This window comes from Danio aesculapii, chromosome 25 (assembly GCF_903798145.1).
Source record: "Danio aesculapii chromosome 25, fDanAes4.1, whole genome shotgun sequence".
Classification (NCBI taxonomy): domain Eukaryota; kingdom Metazoa; phylum Chordata; class Actinopteri; order Cypriniformes; family Danionidae; genus Danio; species Danio aesculapii.
This window is the reverse complement of record NC_079459.1, coordinates 10,086,398-10,108,996: the sequence shown is the minus strand read 5'-3', so window position 1 is coordinate 10,108,996 and position 22,599 is coordinate 10,086,398. Positions and strand designations below refer to the sequence as shown.

Genomic DNA, 22,599 nt, shown 5'->3' with positions numbered 1-22,599 from the left:
AGAAAGAGACAAACGCGAGAGTGAAGCGCGAAAAAACAAAGGAAAAGCTGTAAAAAACAGCAGCAATTGATGCTTCTGCAACCTAAAACATGAACAAACTGCCATGTTTAACTATTATCATCACCTTTTGGTCTAAAACTTTCTGTCGTACACCACGCCCACCAAAAGGGTACCCTTTTGGCAGTGGAAACGCAAGCTTGATAAAGGTGACCCGTACCGATCCGCACCGTACCGTACTGTACCTCTCAATGGACATGGGCCACAAGAAAAGTGTATAACATGTGTAGTGAGGGGTTTTACAGCCTAAAACCATTTATAATAATTATAAAAAATAAAGCTGACTACTTCACCGATTTCACCAATTGTGGGTTATTTTTAAAACGTAACTCGAGCAAATTACGAGGGACTGCCGCAGTTCAAAATGCTATAAAAATACAAAGTCTGCCACTTACTGCTTTTGAGTTTGATCAGAGAGAGTTGGAACAGATCTTTTAATCAAAGTCTCTTTGCAAATCCTGTCTCGTGTACATGATTTTATGCGTTAATACTGAGACATGGTAATATGCACCTGTCCATCAATGTTGGTGGGCAGGGAAAACTGCATTACAAAGTCACAGTTGGGTGGGCCTCAAAATAGCTGGGATTTCGATCCGATTTTAACATCAGGAAATTTTAAACAGAGACTTGTTGTGTTTAAATGACTCCAATATGACTGTGGACACACTATATCTATACACATTTCTGTTCAAACAGCTTCCAAAAGTAGATTTTGCTTCATAAATGCCCTTTAAAAGGGTTAACATTTCATAGGAGTCCCCTCAACTCTATGTACTATATGTTATTGTTTAGTATGCACACTTGACTTACTGACTTTCCATCCACCGATATATATAGAAGTAGTTTAGCTTTGCAATAATCAAACCTGTTCTGTACAGCAGAGCTGATATGGTCTTGTTTAGTATGCACACTTCACTTACTGACTTTCCATCCACCGATATATAGAAGAAGTTTAGCTTTGCAATAATGGAACCTGTTCTGTACAGCAGAGCTGATATGGTCTTGTCTTACAGCTCTCATCTTACAGTGACTCCTTGATGTGCAACCACTTACCACCCAGCACTCCTGTTCACCTTTTTGACCCTTTCCTCCCTCTCTCTCCACCCACTCAGCAGGAGATACACAGGCCATCTTCAGCCATCATAAATCAACACTTCCTATTACCAACATCTAGCTCACATATCCAGACTTTGTTGTATCCAGAAGGCCCCCTTTTCGTTTACAGGTCTATGTTAAGACCACACAGTATGCCTGTGCACCATTGTGGTTTCATTTCAAGCAAAGGTTTTATAGACTTTTCAATAGAAGTCACGTTGAGGAGACAACAACGTGACTTTAAATAACAACTGAGCCCTTTACCGTAATTATCGCCAGGAATGAAGCACCACCTGTATCCCATTCTGCTCCCTGGCTTCCACGTACACAAGTGCTCCAATATTGCTGGAAACCTTTTCTGGAGTGATCTTTAAGATTCTTGATTTGGAAGTAAGGCTCCACTGTTGTTTGCTAGTTGAAAGTCTTACATAAGTGTTCCATCAAGGTTTGTCCTAACCTGCTAATTGCTTACATATGTATACTATACACACAACTGCAACACGTAGACAAACACTAAAGTAGGAAACAAACATCTCACCAAACTGATTTTACCCAGTAGGACGTTACTTGATTCAAATCTATGTTAATCCTGGAACAACAATCCAATCAGCCGATCAGAATAAAGGGATACGTTTACCGTTTATGTTAAATTTAGGCTTTCGGTTAGATTTATGCACTTCCACATGATTGTTATCCAACCATTATTTCCCTCTGATTTTGGGAATAATTTACAGTTATGGTTGGGTTTAGGGGTAGGGAATAGGTATGGATTACATTTTCCAACAAAAAGGCTGTTCCAGGATCAACATAGATGTTAATCCAGGGTTGTATCGTACTTGGCAAAATCATGATGTGCACAAACATCTACAAAAGACTGGATTAACTTGGATTTTGTATTCAGCAAGATGGCCTTTAGATTACTGTGACAACCATTTATCATAAAAGGAGTGTTGCTCACAAACAAGAACATTAGCTAAGAATGTAGCCAAAAGAGCAATGCTGCATGGTACATTGCTAATATGTATACCCAACTTAGATAGATAACTTATGATGCAATCCTGGATTAACATCCATGTTAATCCTGGAAAATAACTTTTTTTTGAAAATGTAATCCATACATATTCCTTTCCCCTAAACCCAACCATAAATTATTCCAAAAATCAGAAGGGAATAATAGTTGTATAACAGTGGTGAAGAAGAGCGTAAACCTAGCCGTAAGCCTAAACTTAACATAAACTGTAAACATATGCCTTAATCCTGATTGGCTGATTGGAATGTTGTTCCAGGATCAACATAGATGTTAATCCAGGAACATGTCCTACTTGGTGAAATCAGGTTAGCGAAGGGTGTTGAAGCAGTGAACTGAAAAAAATCATTTAATCAACAGTTTTTTTTTGTATTTTGTAATTCAAAAAGTTTATAATTGCATTATGGGAACTTGATCTCTGCTCTGGGGTGTTGAATGTAAAAAAAAATGTAAAAAACAACTTGAAACTTAAAAAAAATACTTTTATTGATATTTTTTAGTAGTTTGAACAATACTATATAAAATAAGTAAAATAGTCAATTTATAGTCAATAAAAAAGTCAATTTGTTGACAATAACAGAAAAAGTACACTTCAAAAGTTGCCAGAGGAAAAATCAAGGTGCCATATTACAATTCAAAATCAGATATAAACAACTACAAAAAACATGTACAATAATAAAAAAACTGAATATAATGAAAATTTAATTTACTGAAAACAGTGTTTATCGTCCTAACTGTAGCTATTTTTGTAGCTTGCCTGTAGCTAGCAAAGCTGTGACCTTTTACTTTAGCAATTACAGTAACTTCCTCTAATAGGTATCCTTCCAAAAGTACCTCAGAGCAAAACCAATATTTACAGTGTATCTGTAAATGAACCATGCATAACATAAACCTTTTTATTTACATTTAGCAAGCAGGTATTGCCCTTGAGACATTCGTAAAACAATCCTCAACAGCTAATGACCCAGTCAAACCTCTGTTTGAGAGCTAATTATGATGAACTTTCAGATACAGCAGCTGGAACGGGGGTCTGAGGAGCTGCGAACATTTCTACTATATAATTAAAAGCTTTAAAGTGCCTTGAGGCCGGTGGATTTAATAGTGTATACTTAAATTCCAATGGAGCATTAGGGGTCTGGGGGTGATAATTAGCTCAGCACCCATTGTGTGAATTGGAGATTAGCAATTGGCAAGTGAACAGTAATGAGGCTTACCGTTCTTTGCTTAGGGCCATCCTGGGTGGATCCAGGTTAGGGTTTTCCATGGACTCCATCTGAGGGCATCGTAGGAAGTAGTAAAGAGTGTGGAGGGCATCTGGAGACCAGGAAACTGGTTGCTGGCGGGCATGACGAGCTGGACTGAGCCCATGACGGACAGAACTGAGGCGCTGCATATGATGCATGGCCCGTGACACCAGGTCACCTTAATAAGAACAATAATTGAGGTAAATCAGCAACTGCATTAGAATGGAATGAGAATCAAGTCAATTCAAGTTGATTTATATTAGTAATAAATTTAGGCCTGCACAATATATCGTTCAGGATCGTTATCGCAATGTATGCATCCACAATCCCATCGCAGAATCTCTAATGCTGAGTTTGGATTATAGTTTACCAGGAGCCACAGTTAAAACATATAAAACATGCCATTTATGCAAAGTCATTGCAAAGTGTATTCAAAAAAGTTACCAAAAAGTTTATGACCTACATGTGTTTTTAAGGCCGGTGACTGTCAAGCATTTCAAGCCAGTGTAAAGCAGAAAATTATAATGTTTGTAACTTTAAGAAAGATTAATTGTATTTATGAATATATGATGAAGACTATACAGTGTTATTTTAGATTTGATTAATAAATTTGATTACCTGAATACTCCTAGACAACCCCCCCCCCCCCCCCACAAAAAATACGTAAAGCACTGTTTATTTCACTTTATCTTTGCTTTACTGCTTTTATCAATGCTTGATTGGTTTCTTATATTTTATGCAGATGAGCTCCCCAACAGAATCATCCAAATTAATCTCAAATGATCAATTCTTTCCAAATAAAGCTATTTATTTAATCTGGTGAAGTTATGCTCAATATGTATCGCAGAAATTATAAATATTGCAAAGTTAGTTTTTCAATACACAGAAATCCCTATTTAATCCCTAAATAGATTAATGTTTTAAAACATTTACCATACAAACACATTTTATAAATATTTTGAATTGGAAAATAGTTGAATTAGAAAATTGTAAATAGTTTTAAAATAGTTTCAAAGGGGTTTCAAAAAGTTTTCATTTTTTCAAGTTTTTACATTTTCATAGGTTGTTAAAATATATATATTTTTGTATTTGTCATTGATGCATGTATCAAATTGTTACAGCCCAAGCAGAAGCTAATGAGACCCTGGACACTAACTGAAACCAGACACCACAAATTGGATTTCATAACTAGTGTGGAAAGCAAATGTTAAATAGACAGCTGATGTGGTTTCCTCATGGAGCTTGTGACAATATATTAAATCCCTAAATTTGCACTAATAACAAGCCTTAAAAATTGGAATTTCAGCATGTGGTAGGTAATACTGAAAGTACTAATCAACCTACACTGATCAGCATTCAATATCAATTCTGTGCTAACTTGAAAAGCAAAGTTCTGAGCTGGTGTTCCAGTTGTGGAAACAGGTTTCATTTGAGATAATAGCCCCTTGGGTTCATTTTCAAACCACAGAGTGGTTTGAGGGTAGGAAGAGTCTTCTGTTATATCTGAAAGATGCCAAATGTGTTGCAATAAGGACCCTGTTTTGTTTTGCCAGGCCCAACAAAGGGTCTTAGAAGTATTCATAAAGCAATCAGGAACTTTGGAGTTTTGTTACCAACGCCTAAAGGCTAAGATTAGCTCACTTGGACTGGCAATTATGCTCACGGTAATTCATGTTGTGGTTTAAATAGTTATATTGTGTATGTCAGTATATTGCAGTCTTAAGGTGATAGTGTTCAAAAATGAACCCTCTGTCATGATTTACCTCCTCTTGTTCCAACCCTGTATTAGTTTCTTCTGTTTTGTACAAAAAAATATTCTGATGAATGTTGGTAACCATACAGTATTTCTACAATAAACTGTAGGTTGTTTGGTTGCTCTCTTTAATGGCCTGTTATGGTATAGTGTGAATTTTGTTTATTTCCATTGTCAAAAGTACCAAAAGAGCAAATCATACCATACCAATTTATCCTACCCTTTCCAACGACTACTTAACACAAAAAAACTGTACCAATAGGGTGGAGGTAGACTCGAAGCTGAATGCTATTGGATTGCAGATGACCATCGCCAGCGTATGCAACAAGCTAGCAGAATGACAAGAAAGAAAGCGCCATCTTTAATACACCACCGAGACATGAAACAGTAATAATACAGTGATGGTGCTCAGGAATGAGCCAAGTTTAAACAAACCTTGTCATCTTCTCGTGGCAAAACACCACATGCCAAGAATTAAGAAAAGCACCTCCTGTATATTCTTTGTTGTTAATGAGTGTCTAAAAACCTAAGGAAAAAGCAAATGATACATATTTCTCGTTCTATTCATGTGCCCTTGCCTCATGTCTATATTTGAAATAATGAACTTGAGTTCACGATAATACACGTGATTAGGTTTGAAGTAAAGTGTGAAAAAACAAATGAGCAAATGATTCTTTCAGTACGTTATTTGCCTTTTGGACTATTATTTACTATTATATGGATACGGAATAACAGAATTACTTTTTGCCAAGAGGTTATACTGTAGGTGCTGGTAGAGAATACATATACCAATGAGAGATTCGTTCTGATTGTAAACAGTATGTATTGTTTTTGAACAAAAATAAGGCCTAAATGTATGTTTTTGGTTTATTTTTTTCTGCTATTGGTTACATTTTGGAGACTTTAAGGGTCTGTATGTTCTCATACTAAGCTAGTCACTTTTCCACATCAAAAGCTTTTGGAGGAAAGATCACGGTCCCATAATTCAATTCAAAAGCATAAATAATTGAAAAAAACATGAATCGCCAAATATGGAAAGCTGTTTATTTACAAATATTTTTTTACAGTGTGTACTGTACTGAACTGTACCATTCAGCGGAAACCAGAAATAAGACATTTCCCTGTAAACCAGAGGTGCCCAAACTAGATCTGTGAGGAGAGGGAAAATGATGGGGATGGCTTATGTAACCTTTTGTTTGTTTTGCTGTTAACAGGACTCGAAATCGCGACCGTTTTGGTCGCATATGCACCCGAAATTTTATCTATGCGACCTCAAAATATATTTGGGAGCATTTGCATGAGTGCAAAAAATTGATGTTATGCGACCAGTTTTCACAGCAAAATGTTTACCACATGTGCGGCACCTAAAAACACCAAATGCAGTCCTCAGGAATGGTTTAAAACCGTTGACATGTCAACTTGCTGCAGTAAATAAAGCCTGCAATCCCTGCCCCACCTTCAAGCTCTTCTTATTGGCCCACTGCGCTAGAACAGAAGGAGAATGGATTGGTTTATATCAGCTGTCAATCACTCAGTTCCGATGACAGGGAGCTACAGCCGTAAAATTGTAAAGGCCTGGATATGAGAGAATGAAAACAACACTGACAGATTTAGTTTTAGAAACCATCTTAAGTTACAAATAATGGCAAATCTGATTAGTGATCATGTAATGAATGTCAATCCAGCATTTACACTTTTTGAAGAGTGGATAAAAGACTTCAGTGTTTAAAGTTCGCTATGAAAATGACTAAAGCATTTACCGTAAAGACGGTGGAGCAAAGTTTTCAGGTAACAGTGTTTGCCACTGAATCTACACATTTTAAGCATGAGATGTTCTAACGTTATTTAACCCTTCATTTAATCATCACGATGCTGTCAGTCGTGCGACTGTCACCGTGTTCACCATCGCTAAAGAGCTTGCATTCACTGAGATGAAACTAATATTGCAGCTCATGAAAAGACCGTTATTGCTTTTAAGATGATGTATGCAAATAATAAGTTATATGTCAATATCATCTGTGCAATATCAGACAACACCCGTGAGAACAGCACAGTTATTATTGTTAATTCAGATCTCATTCACGTCAAGCAGTGCTTGCAGGGCCGGTGAGCGCATGCAGATTTTTGTTTATGCGTTAGTTGTGATTAGAGTGTTAATATATAATAGAATCTGTTAATATAAAACGTGTAGTAACGGTGCTCATAATTTTTGGTCGGTGTGACTACATTTTGTCTGCTGCGCCTAAATTTTTGAAGTTAGGAGCACCGGTGCTACCAAGAAAAAATAGGTTAATTTCGAGCCCTGTGTTAAGCTACAAAAAAGTCAACTGAAATGAAATGTTTCAATTCAAATGGTTTAACTCAGATTTAGTTAGATTTAGTTTAAATGTACAAACTGTCACCCGACGGACAGAGGACAATGCAGAGACTTTGGTGAGCAAATCAAGGCAAAGGCAGATTCTGCTTGACCAGTGTATTCAGCATTGAACTCCACTGTGTTATAAATGTGATTGTTTATGTTTTTATTTTAATAAGCTATAATTAAAAACGTTATACTGCATTAGCTAATCAGTTTAAAGTAATGTACTCTATTTACTTATAAATATCATGAAATGAATTCGGAAATTACCCATGGCCAACTTTATTGTAAAATAGTTTGGTATATTTATCTTCGGCCCACGACACTCAATGATATTTGGTTTTTGGCCCTTCATACGAAAAACTTTGGGCACCCCTGCTTTAAACCATCCCTCCAAACTCACACTGAAACAAACCAGCAGGTTTTTCCTATCTCAGACTGGCTGTGTTTCGATAGTGCTCTACTGTATGTAATTCTAGGGTTCCATGGCAGTTGAGGATGTACAGATGCCCCACTGTCCACTGCTTCTTACAGCTGGATCAAACCTAAATGAGAGCTCATCGGGTGGTGCAAACCTCACAAGTGGCGGACAAAGACAACTCTCATTGACTTCATTCAGTTTGTGTTGCTTCATTCAGTGGCTACTGCCTTACTGAACATTTGGCCTGCATAAACGTGTCCTTGTGCTGCGGGAGACAAGCAGCAAAGTGTTCGGCATTTGCAGTAGGAAATTCATGCCTTCTAATGGTGAGCCGCCAACCCTATCACTGCTGGGCATGTGGCATGATGGGTAAACACGGCTAAAACAGCTCAGAAAAAGACAACCTATGCCAACAAAGGAAGTCCTTCACTGTAGGGGAAATATCCCATTTTCAAATGTAAACTCATTTGAGGAGGGAAACTAAAACATTGTACAATGAACCATCAGTCAGACTTTTGCTGAATGAGCCACTGTAGTCTTTGTATTTACACTTTAAAATGAACCTAAATTACATTTACTTCACTTTCCACAATGCCCCAGATGTTGCTTTTATTTAGGGGATCACGTTGCCACAGAAAAGTTTCTTTTCAGTGCAGATGAGTCAGACATTATGAAGTCAGAGGATAGGCTTGTTGAGGTGGTTGAATCCTTTGAGAAGTCTTTTAACTTCCTTCAGGAATCATCCAAAAAACAGATACACAATGCACTTAAAGGCACCAAAATTTTTTTCCAGACTTCCTTGTCTTTTTTTCTCCATTTCCATTCAGGAACGTTCTGTTTAGAAAATAAACATGCCTCTTCTTTGGGAACAACGCTGTGGTGTTTATTCAGAGCATAAAATAATAGAGTAGTCAGGCCGGAAAGATAAAGAGCCCCCACATTATCTCCTTTTCCATGTTGTGTTTGCAGAGATAACACCAAGCAATTGTGTACCTATTTGAAACTTGCTACAATCCTGATTCTGCAGAGTGTTAGCATAAGCACTGTGACCCTGTTAACCATGATGAATGGTATTTTGGATGAGTATGTGTACCAAAGAAATAACGAATAGTTTTATCACCTACACATGCAAAATTTTATCTGAAACTTTTATTTTTTTATATTTAAATATTAACAAAATGGAGCATCACGGTGACGCAGTGGGTAGCACGATCACCTCACAGCAAGAAGGTCACTAGTTTCAGCCTTGGCTGGGTCAGTTGGTCATTTCTGTGTGGAGTTTGCATGTTCTCCCAGTGTTTGCGTGGGTTTCCTCCGGGTGCTCCGGTTTCCTCCACAAGTCCAAAGACATGCGGTACCGATGAATTGGGTAAGCTAAATTGGCCGAAGTGTATGTGTGTGAATGAGAGTGTATGGGTGTTTCCCAGTGATGGGTTGCAGCTGGAAGGGCATCCGCTGCGTGAAACATATGCTGGATAAGTTTGCGGTTCATTCTGCTGTGGCAACCCCTGATTAGTAAAGGGACTAAGCTGAAAAGATGAATGAATGAATGAATATTAACAAAATGATGTTGATATCTAACCCAACAGTTTATTCAGTATTTACCATTTTTATCATCCATCTGCAGCATTTTTCAAAGTGTGTGTCATTGAAGAGGACTGAAACTTAAAAATACTATTGCATTTATGCAAAGAAATCTAGCTATATGAGGTTTTAGGTCAGAATTCAGTTATTTAAATTTCAAATATGTGGTTTACTGATTGTCTTTCTGGAATACTTTATTCTAATTGGTCAGTCATGACATTCCACAGTATTTTATTCACTTCTGAAACTAATAACACAAGATCATTTGGGTACTTTGATTCATCTTGACTATCAGTGAATACGTTCACATTTATATTTATATGCTTTTCTGTTTTTTGTCTGTGGCTTCTTGTGACTGAATAATACTTTAAGGTTAGTGTATGCTTTATTTAACTGTTTGTGCTTCAGTCAGCTTGCCATTTAAATAAAGACTTAAAGTTCTCATGAAATTAAAATAACATTTTTTAGTATCAGTATTGTTATTTTTTAAGATTTCTATAATTTAGTGTGCTCCAAATCAGTGACAAAATGCCCATTCAGAAGATAAAAAACTGAAATAAAGATGCAAAGCTTGTAGTTTGTCACTTTCGCCTAAATGGATCAATGGTTTTATTCACGTCATCTCATACAATATGACCCACCCTCTCTTCCTGTTTTGGTTGAGATTACATCACATGTCAAATGAAAATGCACATTTAAAGCACTTCATGGGACCTTTAAATAAGTGACTATGGCTCAGAACAATGTTTTGTGTCTAACGTTTACCTTTTGTGGCAACTACCCAGTGGCTAATTTCAGTCGTACAACAATGTATGATTTTTAAAAGGAGGCGTGGCACCGAATCCCACCCCTAAACCCAACCGTCATTTGAGGATGAGCAAATTGTACGAATTAATTAGCAGCTAAATCAAAAAGTTACAAATTGCCATGAAATATCATTGTGAGTACCCTTGTAATAAGCAGGATAAAGTAGATCCAGGTGGTTGCTATTGTAGAATAAACCCTTTCAGGTCAATACAACACCAATCCAAATGTCAGGGCTGCTGATAACCCTGTCTGGCTTTATGCTGTGACAACAACTCGATGCATTTTATCCCTTACTTATAGGGCCTATTTGATATAAAACCTATTATATGTTTTAACAGTTTCAGAGATGTAAGCTCCCTGTTATTCGGTTGAGAAGAACTGCCCCATCTCAGCCAGTTATATTGGGATTTTCCACTGTCTCTGAAGCAAAACAATATGTTTTGGAGATATCTACTGGGACATTTTTATCCTATTATTCTGTTATTTGTTTCAGAGCAAATAGGGTATAGGCAAAGTTAAATTTCATATATTTTGATATAATTGTAATAGTGTATCTACAGATAAAACCAGACAGACAGGAAGGAAGTTAGATACTCACTCAGCTCTGAGATGCTGCCTACACACGTAGCCAGTAAGGCCTGCTCAAGTGTCCGCAGCTCCAGTTCAGCATAAGCATCTTCTCTTGTCTCCAGTCCAGTCTGACGTCCTTCTGTATATGGGCTGAAATGAGCCGGAAGTGATAGAACACCTGAATACAAAAAAAAAGAAATTTGGTAAAGATAAATTGTAATCATGTCAAGCGTCAACCACACTGAAAAGAAATGATGTCTGCAAAATTGTTGCAAACTATTTATTTGTGTTAAATTTAAACAAACAAATTAAATTTAGTATTGTTCAACTTAAATTGTTTGTTTAAATTCAGCCCAAATAAATAATTTACAATCACTTAACTTAAAAAAAAATTGTAAATACAAGGAATCATCATTGAATATTTTTTTTCAGCGTACACATGTCAAGTTTGTCATTTTAAATAGCACAAAATCACGCCAATTCGTAACGTTTTTATTTAGTGGTTAATTCGTATGAATTAGTAAAATCTTATTTGTACATTTTAGGATGACTTGCTAATCCTCCAGTAACAGTTGGGTTTAGGAGTGTGGTTTGGTGCCATGCCTCTTTTTAAAAATCATACATTTTCATATAACTCAACTCATGAATTCATACAAATTAGCCACTCAACAGACAAAACATAAAGTAGTTATGTTTCCTCATGAGGTTAGGCTGACATAGTCCTCCAGAAAGTCTGAAAGCAACTCCTGTGTATGCGGTGCTTCATACAGAACATCTTTTGCTTGTATTTCTTTCTTTCTTTTCAAATCTTTAAGAGTAAAATGCAAAATGGCTTTTTCGGTATTAACCACTTCCACATACAGTATCCACAGATCTAAAATTATGATTAAAATTATGCCATTATGATCTCTAATCTGAGCATAACTTTCAAAAAACTATGATTCCAAACAAACAAATTCTGAAATGTACATACTTCAGAAAGGAATGTAAGCAAACTCGAGAATTACCAAGATCCCTAGATTCAATTCTGGGATTATGAAACTCTTCATGAATAAATTCAAGCACCATTACTAATAATCTCCACTGAATTTTACCAGAAGAGCATGCTGCCTGTGTATTTTTGTCTCTAAGGTGTTGTCTTAGATAACAAAGCTTGCACAAGGTCAGGACAGTCACTTCCTCTGTAAACATCTCCTCTCACATCCACAATGATGTTTTCTAGAACAACGCAATGATTCAATGTCGATGAGTTAATAGGATGTTTCCAGTATAATCTGATTGCAATCGAGTTGGAATGAGTCAGCTCAAAGTTCCATAAAGTTCTACACTTTAGTCTGACCGTCTACATAATTAAATGATTGTGTAAGACCAGGATGGCTTTATTAAGGCAATGATTTATGGCGGAAAGAGTTGCATAACATTCTCAGCTCCTTTTAACCTCTTCTTTTTTGTAGTCTTCTTTTTTGTAGTCATAGCTGAGCTATCATAGGTTGATTTGGTTGAGCTGTCTCCAGTGACTTCCTGTCCATTTGGATCAGAAAAAAACAGAGTGATTAAGGAAGAGGAAACTTGTGCAGTTAAGCTTCTCACTGGTTCTTTGTAGTCGTGGCTTTGCTTTGGCCTTTAGGGGTGAGAGTCCTGCCAAGGAAAAGGAAACAAGCACGGAACCCTACCAGAGGAGCAACAACAAAGCAATATTGTTAGTGCTTTTTCTGATTTATGGATGGATCTTCACAGGAAAGACGGACCTGTATCCCATCTGTGAACTTCTAAGAGATATTCCAGGTTCAGTATAAGCTATAAAGTAAGAGCTATTTGCTGTTAATTCACCCTCAGGCCATCCAAGATGTGGGTGATCAACCTCGACTTGTTTCAGACCAGTTTGAATTCTCTGTTCTTTTGAACACAAAAAAAGATACACTGAATGATGTTGGAAACCTTCAGCTTTTCAGCTTTCTTCAATATATCGTTTCAGCATTGATTTCACAATATGCACATCCACAATAGTCACATTGCAAAGATTTGCAATGTCCAGTCTGAATTATAGTTGACCAGGAGCTACAGAACTGTATTTAATCACTGTACTTATATGGAATTTATATGATTTATGCAAAAAAAATTCTTACTTAGAGCCCAAGTTAGAGCCCACTTTTCTAGCCCAAATATCTACATTTCAAAGCAAAAACAATACAAAATACAGTATCTAGTTGCAGGTTCTAGTAAGACATGAAAGAAACAGTTAGCGAAAGATGGAGGAATGAATGAAAAATACTGGAGTTTATGTCTTGGTTTGATCTGCATTTCTGCCAGAGCTTTTATCAGTATTGCCTGAATTGATGGGAATGTGAATGCTGAAATGTAAAGATAGGTCTCAAACACACTGCTAATGAAATCACATTTGGAGAGAAAAACAGCTGATGAAACAAACACAGTCATGAAATGGCCTCCACAGAGTCCAGACCCTAATATTATATAGCCAATGTAATAGGCAGTATGAGATTCACCAGGAGAGAAAAAGAAAGATAGAACACGTTAAATCTAAGGAGGAACTCTTAGAAATGATGAAAGATGCACATTTGTTCAGAAAAGACCCAACAAAAAAGTTCAAGCTGTTGCTTGGTGCTAAAGATATAACGTTAAAGGCATTATTTTGATGCTAGTTTTTTATTACAAATGTAATATATTACGTAATATAATACAAATGTAATATAATACAAACGTAATATATTACAAATGTATATTAAAGTTATAGTTCACTCAAAAGTAATGACCCTGTACTTGCTCCTTATCTTTTAAAATAAATAGATTTGTGCAAAAGTCTTGTTTATATATTTATCTCTAAAAGTCTCTATACATTTATGTATATATTTATAGCTATAATATATTTATTTAAGTAATTTTAATCCCTAAACTTGGTTTACCTTTAATGTCCTTAACCCACAACATTTTAAGAAATTAAAATAATCCACCTAGAATGCCTTTTCATATTAATCACAGGGCCAGTTTCGAGATAAGCAGATGGTTTCTAGTTTTATTATGTACAGGGGAAAGATTCAAGATTTACAAATGAGGGTGGCTTCAGCTTTCATGAACAGAGTTAGTTTGTATTTATTACAGTAATGTTGTAACAGAAAAGTACTATGGGAATGGCCCTTCAAACAAGCCACAGCCATTGGGATCATAAATTCCAGCACACAAAGTGAAACGTTTGTTTACAGTAAGCACCCTCTTAATGGTGTCTGTGAATTACGTTTATTACAGTCCATTTACAGCTTCAGGGTGGCTGACTAACACTAACAGTATTAAAAGTGGCCTCAGATACACTTCTTTCATGGAATCAGAAGATAAGCTTTCAAAGACATCAACTGAACGCTGTGGCTTCTTGATGGTTCCTGGGTGTGGTTTGTATGGTTTTGCTTTGTGGTTTCTTATGGGTGATTGCAATGATTTTTGATTGGATGTTCTGGTAATTTAAATTGCTTAAGTAGTTTTTATACTGCTCTTGTTTGTTGCTAAAGTCTAAAGTATTCTTTAGTTTTAACACAAACACTTAGACCCAATCCTACAGTGGCCAAGAGAGCTTAACGTGCTGCAATTTAAGAAATCACCCGTAATTACATGCATAGTCACAATGAATTCACATTTTTAAAAAACTCGCGGCATTTTCACACAACGCAAACAATTAATAAAACACACTGCATTTTCTCACAACGCAAATAAATTACGAAAACACGCTGTATGTTCTCAAAACACAAAAAGAACGGAACACAACGGAAATGTTTCAAGGGGACCCAAAAACGTGAAGGAGACTGCTGTGCCGTGACTATAGCTGTGTCACATTTCAGAGGCTGCATCCACGAAGGATGCATTCGAAACGCAAAACGTGCTGCGTCATCGCAGTGCGATGAAGGCTGTCTCATTTCAAAGAAATTTGAAGGCTCCTTCAAATGGAGCCTCAAAATGCGTCCTTCGTTTCCCAGGTAATGAAGGACATAATCGATGGAAGCCTCGAACGTTCCAAGATTCATTGAGCGCTAATAACGGCAGGACGTTTTTAAACGTAAACTCTGGATTAAATGTATGAATTAGGTTTTATTTTACTTGGATATCTAAACATATGCTAACAAAAAAAAAAAAAAAAGAGTATGACATGTCTTACTAAAGAGTGATTTTATAGACCGTTTACATCTTGTGTACACGTATGGATCTAAGGAAATATATTCCCAGGGTCTGTAAAACTTTTTTTGCCCTCAGATCGCTTAAAGTTAGTTTTAAAATCACTTTGAAAAAAAAAATATTACCCCTTATTAACAGCCACGGCTGCGGTTGCTAGGTGATGAGATCTGTCCTCTGTAGGCTAGATTGTCTCATTTCAAAATGCTTGGTTCCACCTGTGTGGACTTTGAAGGACTCACCTTTGAAGTCTGCCTCCTTCGAAGCCTCTGAAATGAGACACAGCTTAATGCTCGGTGAAGTTGTATGTGATCTCTGAAAGGTGAGATTTTTGTTGTTTATTTTAATATCCCGATTCTTGTGTCTTTAGTATTTATTAGCCTACATAACCATAACCTAAATAGCTGGGTCCGTCAAATTTTATGCCCCTTTTCTACTGAGTGGTACCGAACCGTACCATACCACTTTTTTGGCACCCTTTCGAAAGGGTACCAAACATGAGAAAGGGTACCAAAGGTGGAGCTACATGCGTAGCTGAATGCTGATTGGTTACAGAGATACGTCATGATCTCGTGGAGCTAGCCAGAATGAAAACAATGGAACCCCCATGTTTTAAATACACAGCCGAGACATAACGTCGTAATACTATATGCATTTAACAACGAGCCATGGATGACCCGAGCTAAACAAACCATGTCGTTGTCTTGATGTACAGCCACAAAGCCAAAGAGAATTAAATCTGCCATGTCCTGTTGTTGTTATACGAGGCTGTCTCGAAGTGCGAGCAGTTTTTGCTTTCTCCAGGGAACTCGCGATCGCGTCTATATTTGATATAACGAACTTCTTGAGCTGATGATAATAACGTGTGTGTGATTATTGAAGTGTCTTCGACGTCTGATCCGTTCAGAAAAGAAAAGGACAAACGTGAGAGTGAAGCGCGAAAAAAAAAGGAGAAGCCCAACAAAACACAGGAGCAAATTGTTTCAGCAACCTGAATCATGAACAAACTGCCACGTTTATCATCGCCTTTTGGACTATTATGAATTCGAAATGACAGAATTACTCTCTAACAGAGGTTACATGTGCTGGTGAAGATTACAAACACAGATGAGAGGTTTGCTCTGACCGTGGGCTATATGTTGTGTGTTGTTTTTGAACTCAAATAAGGACTTAAAGTATTCTGTGTGCAGTTTTTCTGTAATTGGTAACATATTGGAGACTGTAAGGGTCTGTATGTGTTCATTTATGTTGCATTTAATTTATTTATTTTATATAATTTCAGACGCTACAGTAGGCTATTTCGTCACTGATCTGCAGTTATAATCAAATCATGTTCATAGAAAAGTTAGCAATAAACATTTATCCACAAGTATTTATATGTTTGAAGTATCTGTTTTGTGAGAAGAGCTTCTCATACCTGTACCATACCTGAACGACCTGTATGGCTTTACTGTAGACATTTATTAGAGCGAGAATGACATTGACTGAAACTCTGTCATAAACCATACCCACCAAAAGGATACCCTTGGTAGTGGAAACGCAACCCTGATAAAGGTTACCCGTACCGTACTGTACCAGTCAGTGGAAACGAACCATTAGGGCAGGGGTGGGCAAACTCGGTCCTGGAGGGCCGGTGTCCTGCAAAGTTTAGCTCCAACTCTAATCAAACACACCTGCTTATGGATTTCTAGTGATCTTGAAGACACTGATTAGCTTGTTCAGGTGTGTTTGATTAGTGTTGGAGCTAAACTGTGCAGGACACCGGCCCTCCAGGACCGAGTTTGCCCACCCCTGCATTAGGGTCTCCTTGAAACATTTTTGCTGTGTTGTGAGAAAATGCAGTGCATTTTCGCAAAATGTTTGCATTGTGAGAAAATGCAGTGCGTTTTATTAATTGTTTGTGTTGTGTGAAAATGCAGTGCGTTTTTTAAAAATGTGTTTGGTTCTGAGGATTTGCTGTACGTGTGCTGTCAAACTGATGAAGATCTTTTCGTAATTTGCTGGCGTTTTGTTTTAATTTCTTAAACTGCAGCATTTTAAGGTCTCTCGGCCACCGTCCAATCCCAATTCTATATTATACCGCTACCATTACCCCTACACCTACCCCTTTCGGCTTCACCTTGGCCCTTGAAACAGAGTAGCAAAATATCTTAAATTGTGTGGTGAGTGAATGCACTCAGGGGTTTGATATGACAGGAGGGTGAGTAATCAATAATATCAATAATTTTTTAACTATTCCATTAAGTGAAGTTTAATACAGCAAGCACAGCTAAATCCAGCTGACAGAACTCAGATATTTAATGAAGTCCTGTTTTTTTCTCTCCTGTGGTACATGACTGTAAATATAAAACATATGGCTAGGTTTAAAAATATATTGCTTGGTTAGGTCTCCACGACTGTTCATTTAATAGGGGGCCTTGACTTTAGGGAAGTCAGAGAGAATGCACATGATTCAGTAAATTATTACAGAACATTCAATTTCATTTGCATTTATATATAGGTCTAGATTATAGGTCATAAAGTATGCAAATCGTCAATACGCACTCATTAACATGCGCTGCAAATAATTACACTTACGCATATTAACAATCCACAAACACAAACATAGGATGTGGCTGGATGCAGCATGAGAAACCGCCATTTATAACTTTCCGGTGTCATCAAACGGGATTTTAAACCCCTCCATCAAAATCCAACCCACAACAAATTTGTCCAGCTGCGGTGGGTAGAATCGTCTGTGTGAGTCTGCTTCTCTGTATATAGGACAGGACAAAGCCTGAAGTATTTGCTGATGCTGGCTGTTCCCTACAAAAGAATCAGCTTTACAATGAGCACACACATGCCTGCAACCAAATTCAATATACTCTCCTGTGCTACGGCAATTTGGTGACCGTTTACTCAGTAGGGCTATAAAGAGTTCTTTAACAAGCCTATCGAGTATTTTCAGGAACACTTTTCATTGGAAGGTGCAATTAAACAGACGCAATTAAAAATATTCTTTTAAAGACTATGTCACCCTTGATTTTTTGTGTTCTTGTCACTGTGTAGCTACTCATTTGAATACCGAGCAACATTAATTAATTAGAATGTGGGTTAGGTTTAGGGTTAGTTGCTTATAATTAATTTATATTTATTTGTAATTACTGTGGTAAGTACAAAGAAAGAAGGACATTGTGTAACAAGGACACCTTAATATGTTATCAAAAAATGGAATTGTCTTAGTAATATATGTATGTTAGAAAAATGTATGCTGTGTTAATTACCAGTTTCCATATTTTGTAATTCACAAGTGTTTTCTGTGTATTTATGATTGTGAATTGCATTATGCGAGCTTGATCTCTGTTCTGTCAACTTTTGATGTCGAAAGTTCAACTCTACATTTACACTTTTAACAAAGTGAATTTTTATTGACATTTTCGTCGCTTAAAATAATATAATGTACAAGAGATAATATATAGAGAGAAAAAAGTCTGTAAAATAACAGAAAATTTACTGGCAGTTTATTTATAAGGTTTTTGTAGCATAATATAGAACACCCAGACAACATATTACTTTAAACGTAAAAATGTTAATAAAAGTCACTTTTCCAACTTTTCAAGGTTAAAAGTTGTTGGAAGAAAGATCAAGGTCACATAACGCAATGCAAAGGCATAAATAAACAGGGGAAAAATCTAAATCACAAAATACAGATAATTTATGGATATAAATTTTACAGTGTGGTATAGAACATTTTAGACCAATGAGATTTTACCTGTTTAAAATGAATAAATTAAAGGTATAGTTCACCCAAAGATAGTGAAGATTTACTCACCCTCAAGTGGTTCCACAGCCTTTTCTCTTGAACATAGTAAGATATTTTTAAAAATGTACCTGAAACCTGTAACCATAGGCTACCATACTAGGTAAAACAAATACTACAGAAGTCAGAGGTTACAGGTTTCAAATGTTTTAAAAAATAAATAAATTATGTTGTGTTCAACAGAAAAAGAAACCATTTAATCATGTTTGTGACAAGTGAAGGTTGAGTAAATGATGACAGAATATTCTGTTTTGGGATAACTATTATTAAGCAAATTATTTATTATAATTTTATTTAATTATTATTTATTAAATAAATTAAATCACTGTGGCTCAGTGGTTACCACAGTCACCTCACAGCAAGAAGGTGGCTGGTTTGAATCACGGCTGGGTCAGTTGGCATTTCTGTGTGGAGTTTGTGGATATTGTGTTCTGTGTGGATATTCTCCTTGTGTCGGCGTGGGTTTCCTTCGGGTTTCCCCAACAGTTCAAAGACATGCGTTATAGGTGAATTGGGTAAACAATTGGCCGTAGTGTGTGAATGTGAGAGTGAATGGGTGTTTTCCAGGACTGGGTTGCGGGCATTCACAGCGTAAAATAGCAATGGAATAGTTAGCGGTTCATTCCGCTGTGGCGACCCCTGATAAGTAAGGGAATAAGCTGAAGGAAAATGAATGAATTAATGAATTAAATCAATAATAAAAAAACTGTGGTAGTTGCAATCATGAAAAAATATTATTTGCATTTAAAAAAAAACGGTGGTAATTCCTGAAATGAAAAAAAGATTATTTGTATTAAAAAAAAAAAAAAACATTATTTTCATTTTTATTTTTTAAGATTATTTATATATCATTTATATATAAATAATATTTTTTAAGATTATTTATTTATATATTACATAAGTCTCCAAATTTAAGCTAAATAGCTCATTTCACAATACAGCTCAGTTTTCAGTATTATTTGTGTTACGAAAAAAACGATCCAGCAAGCATCCATTTCCAAGTATTCTTAGAACTTCACACATAATTTTCACTCTTGCACCATGACAGCACGGCTAGTCCAGTTTCTGTAAGTTTAGAAACTGCCAATAGAAGCGAGAAATCTCCCATGAGCACACGCCCCATCTGAAAAGCCGCCTGCCTTTCCCACAGCCCATCCCAAGCACACTCACACATAAAGAATCTCCTTCCCCCGTTTTCGCCTTAGATCATCACTTCTGGGAGAAAAGTGTGACCAGATACAGAAAGGAAGAAAGAGCGAAAGCTATTTCAGTAGAACCGAGGTGAAAATCAATTTCAGTCATTTTCCTCACATCAGGAAGTAGACCTAACAGCCTATAAAAACCCAACAGACTGCATTCATATATATACAGTTGACGTCAGAATTGTTAGCCCTCCTGAATATTTTTTTCTCCAATTTCTGTTTAACGGAAATAAGATTGTTTTTCAAACACAATATAGTGTTTGAAAGGTACATATATTTTCAAGATACTAGTATTTAGCTAAAGTGACATTTAAAGGCTTAACTAGGTTAATTAGGTTAATTAGAAAAGTTAGACTAATTAGGTAAGTCCCTGTATTGTCATGGTTTGTTCTGTAGACCAGGGGTTCCCAAACATTTCAGCCTGTGACCCCCAAAATAAAAATGTCAGTTCCTCAGAGGTGGGTATAAATATTCAAATGTTGCACACACAACAATAGCCCTATATAAACACCAGCATATTGACAATACAAAAAAGTGCAACAGTCTAACAGCGATATAATTTTATTTATAGTAATTTATTCATTTAATTTAATATTGATTGTCTATTCTTGGTTTAAATTTGGAGACTACAACGTGGAGATCATCCTCCATGTTCAGTTGTGGTCTGTATTTATTTTATAATGTATCATAAAGATGTCAGAAAGTAAATTCTATTTGCTTCAGCTTATGCTATTGCTGTGTCGTTAATGAAAGGTAAACACCCCAAGGCTCGCAATGAAAAAAAGTATTTGAAAGGTTGACGTCTTTTTGTTTGCATGTTATTGTTGTTTTTTATGTAACTATTAACTATTATTTTTATCTTCTGTGGAATATGGATAAAATATGGTCATTCTAAATGTTTAAAAAATGTATTTGACTTTTGGAAATCACCAAGCAACCACCCTCAACATTGTCCCATGACCCCCACTTCAGGAACCAATGCTGTAGACAATTGAAAAAATATACCTTAAGGGTGCTAAAAATATTGACCTTAAAATAGTTTTTAAAAAAATCAAAACTGCTTTTATTCTAGTCGAAATAACACAAATAAGACTTTCTCCAGAAGAAAAAAATATTATAGGAAATGCTGTGAAAAATTCCTTGCTCTGTTAAACATCATTTGGGAAATATTTGAACAATAAAAAATAAAAATCACAGAAGGGCTAATAATTTTCACTTCAACTGTATACTGAAATCCCTGTTCAATTCCACCACCTCAGTAAAAGCAGCAGTGTCCGTAAAGAGTGCATTCCTGATGGATAATTGGTCTGGGAATGAAGACGTGTTTGGTCTAACACGAGTCAGTTGTTCCTGTGTGTGTATTGGAGTGTGTTGAATGCCACGGTCTCTCTCTTTTATGGACCAAGAGGCCTTTTTCTCTGATCTCTAAGTGGCCTTTCACATTCATTAGAGACCACCTGCCTCAAAACACAAGCTCTTCATTCATAACAGCCTTGGTCTGTATTTTGGTCATTTCCTGATTACAAAAAAAAAGGTCTTTGAGATAATGATCATTAAAGATCAAAACGCAATATAAAAAGTGACAAATATTTTTATATGTTTAACTTTTTCGGGCATATGTTACTGATAATTTATATTTTAAAAATGGGATTGATAAGTCCAATAGGTCAGGATACTTTAATCTGTTTAATAGTTTTAATAGCGAACTTATAATAACTGATTGCATTTAGCTTTGCCATGATGACAGTAGATAAAATATGACTAGATATTTTAAAGTGACATTTATGGCTTAACTGGGTTAATTAGGTTAACTAGAATAGTTAGACTAATTAGGTAAGTCACTTTATAGTCATGGTTTGTTCTGTAGACCAGAGGTTCCCAAACATTTCAACCTGTGACCCACAAAATAACAATGTCAGTTCCTCGGAGGTGGGTAAAAATATTCAAATGTTGCACACACAACAACAGCCCTATATAAACACCAGCATATACAGTATTGACAATACAAAAAAGTGCAACAGTCTAACAGCGATATAATTTTATTTATAGTCATTTATTTATTTGTTTAATTTAACATTGACCTAACCTAATGAGACTGGTGGGCACAATGTTTACAGCACAAGTCTATTCTTGGTTTAGTTTTGGAGACCACAACTTGGAGATCATCCTCCATGTTTAGTTTAGTAACGGCGTGTTAACCTGACCTGAGATCTGTCAAACAGGAGCTAACAGATAAGATAATGATGAAGACTGTAAACTGATAATATAATATAATATAATATAATATAATATAATATAATATAATATAATATAATATAATATAATATAATATAATATAATATACGTAGCAGATGCCCTTCCAGCTGCAACCCATCACTGGGAAACACCCATACACTCTTATTCACACACATACATACAGACAATTTAGCTTACCCAATTCACCTATACCACATCTTTGGACTTGTGAGAGAAACCAGAGCACCCGGAGGAAACCCACGTGAACTCCAC

The 22,599-nt window shown here is 36.2% G+C and overlaps 1 protein-coding gene across 1 annotated transcript in view; it reads right to left on the bottom strand.

Annotated features, from left to right (window-relative positions):
* abtb2b (ankyrin repeat and BTB (POZ) domain containing 2b) overlaps window positions 1-22,599 on the bottom strand; it is a 90,226-nt gene that overhangs the window by 32,471 nt on the left and 35,156 nt on the right. Inside the window, exons 2-3 of the mRNA XM_056451609.1 lie at window positions 10,946-11,095; window positions 3,394-3,601 (exon numbers count right to left, since the gene is read on the bottom strand). Coding sequence (XP_056307584.1) covers window positions 3,394-3,601; window positions 10,946-11,095 — 358 coding nt within the window. The remainder of the gene's footprint in view (window positions 1-3,393; window positions 3,602-10,945; window positions 11,096-22,599) is intronic.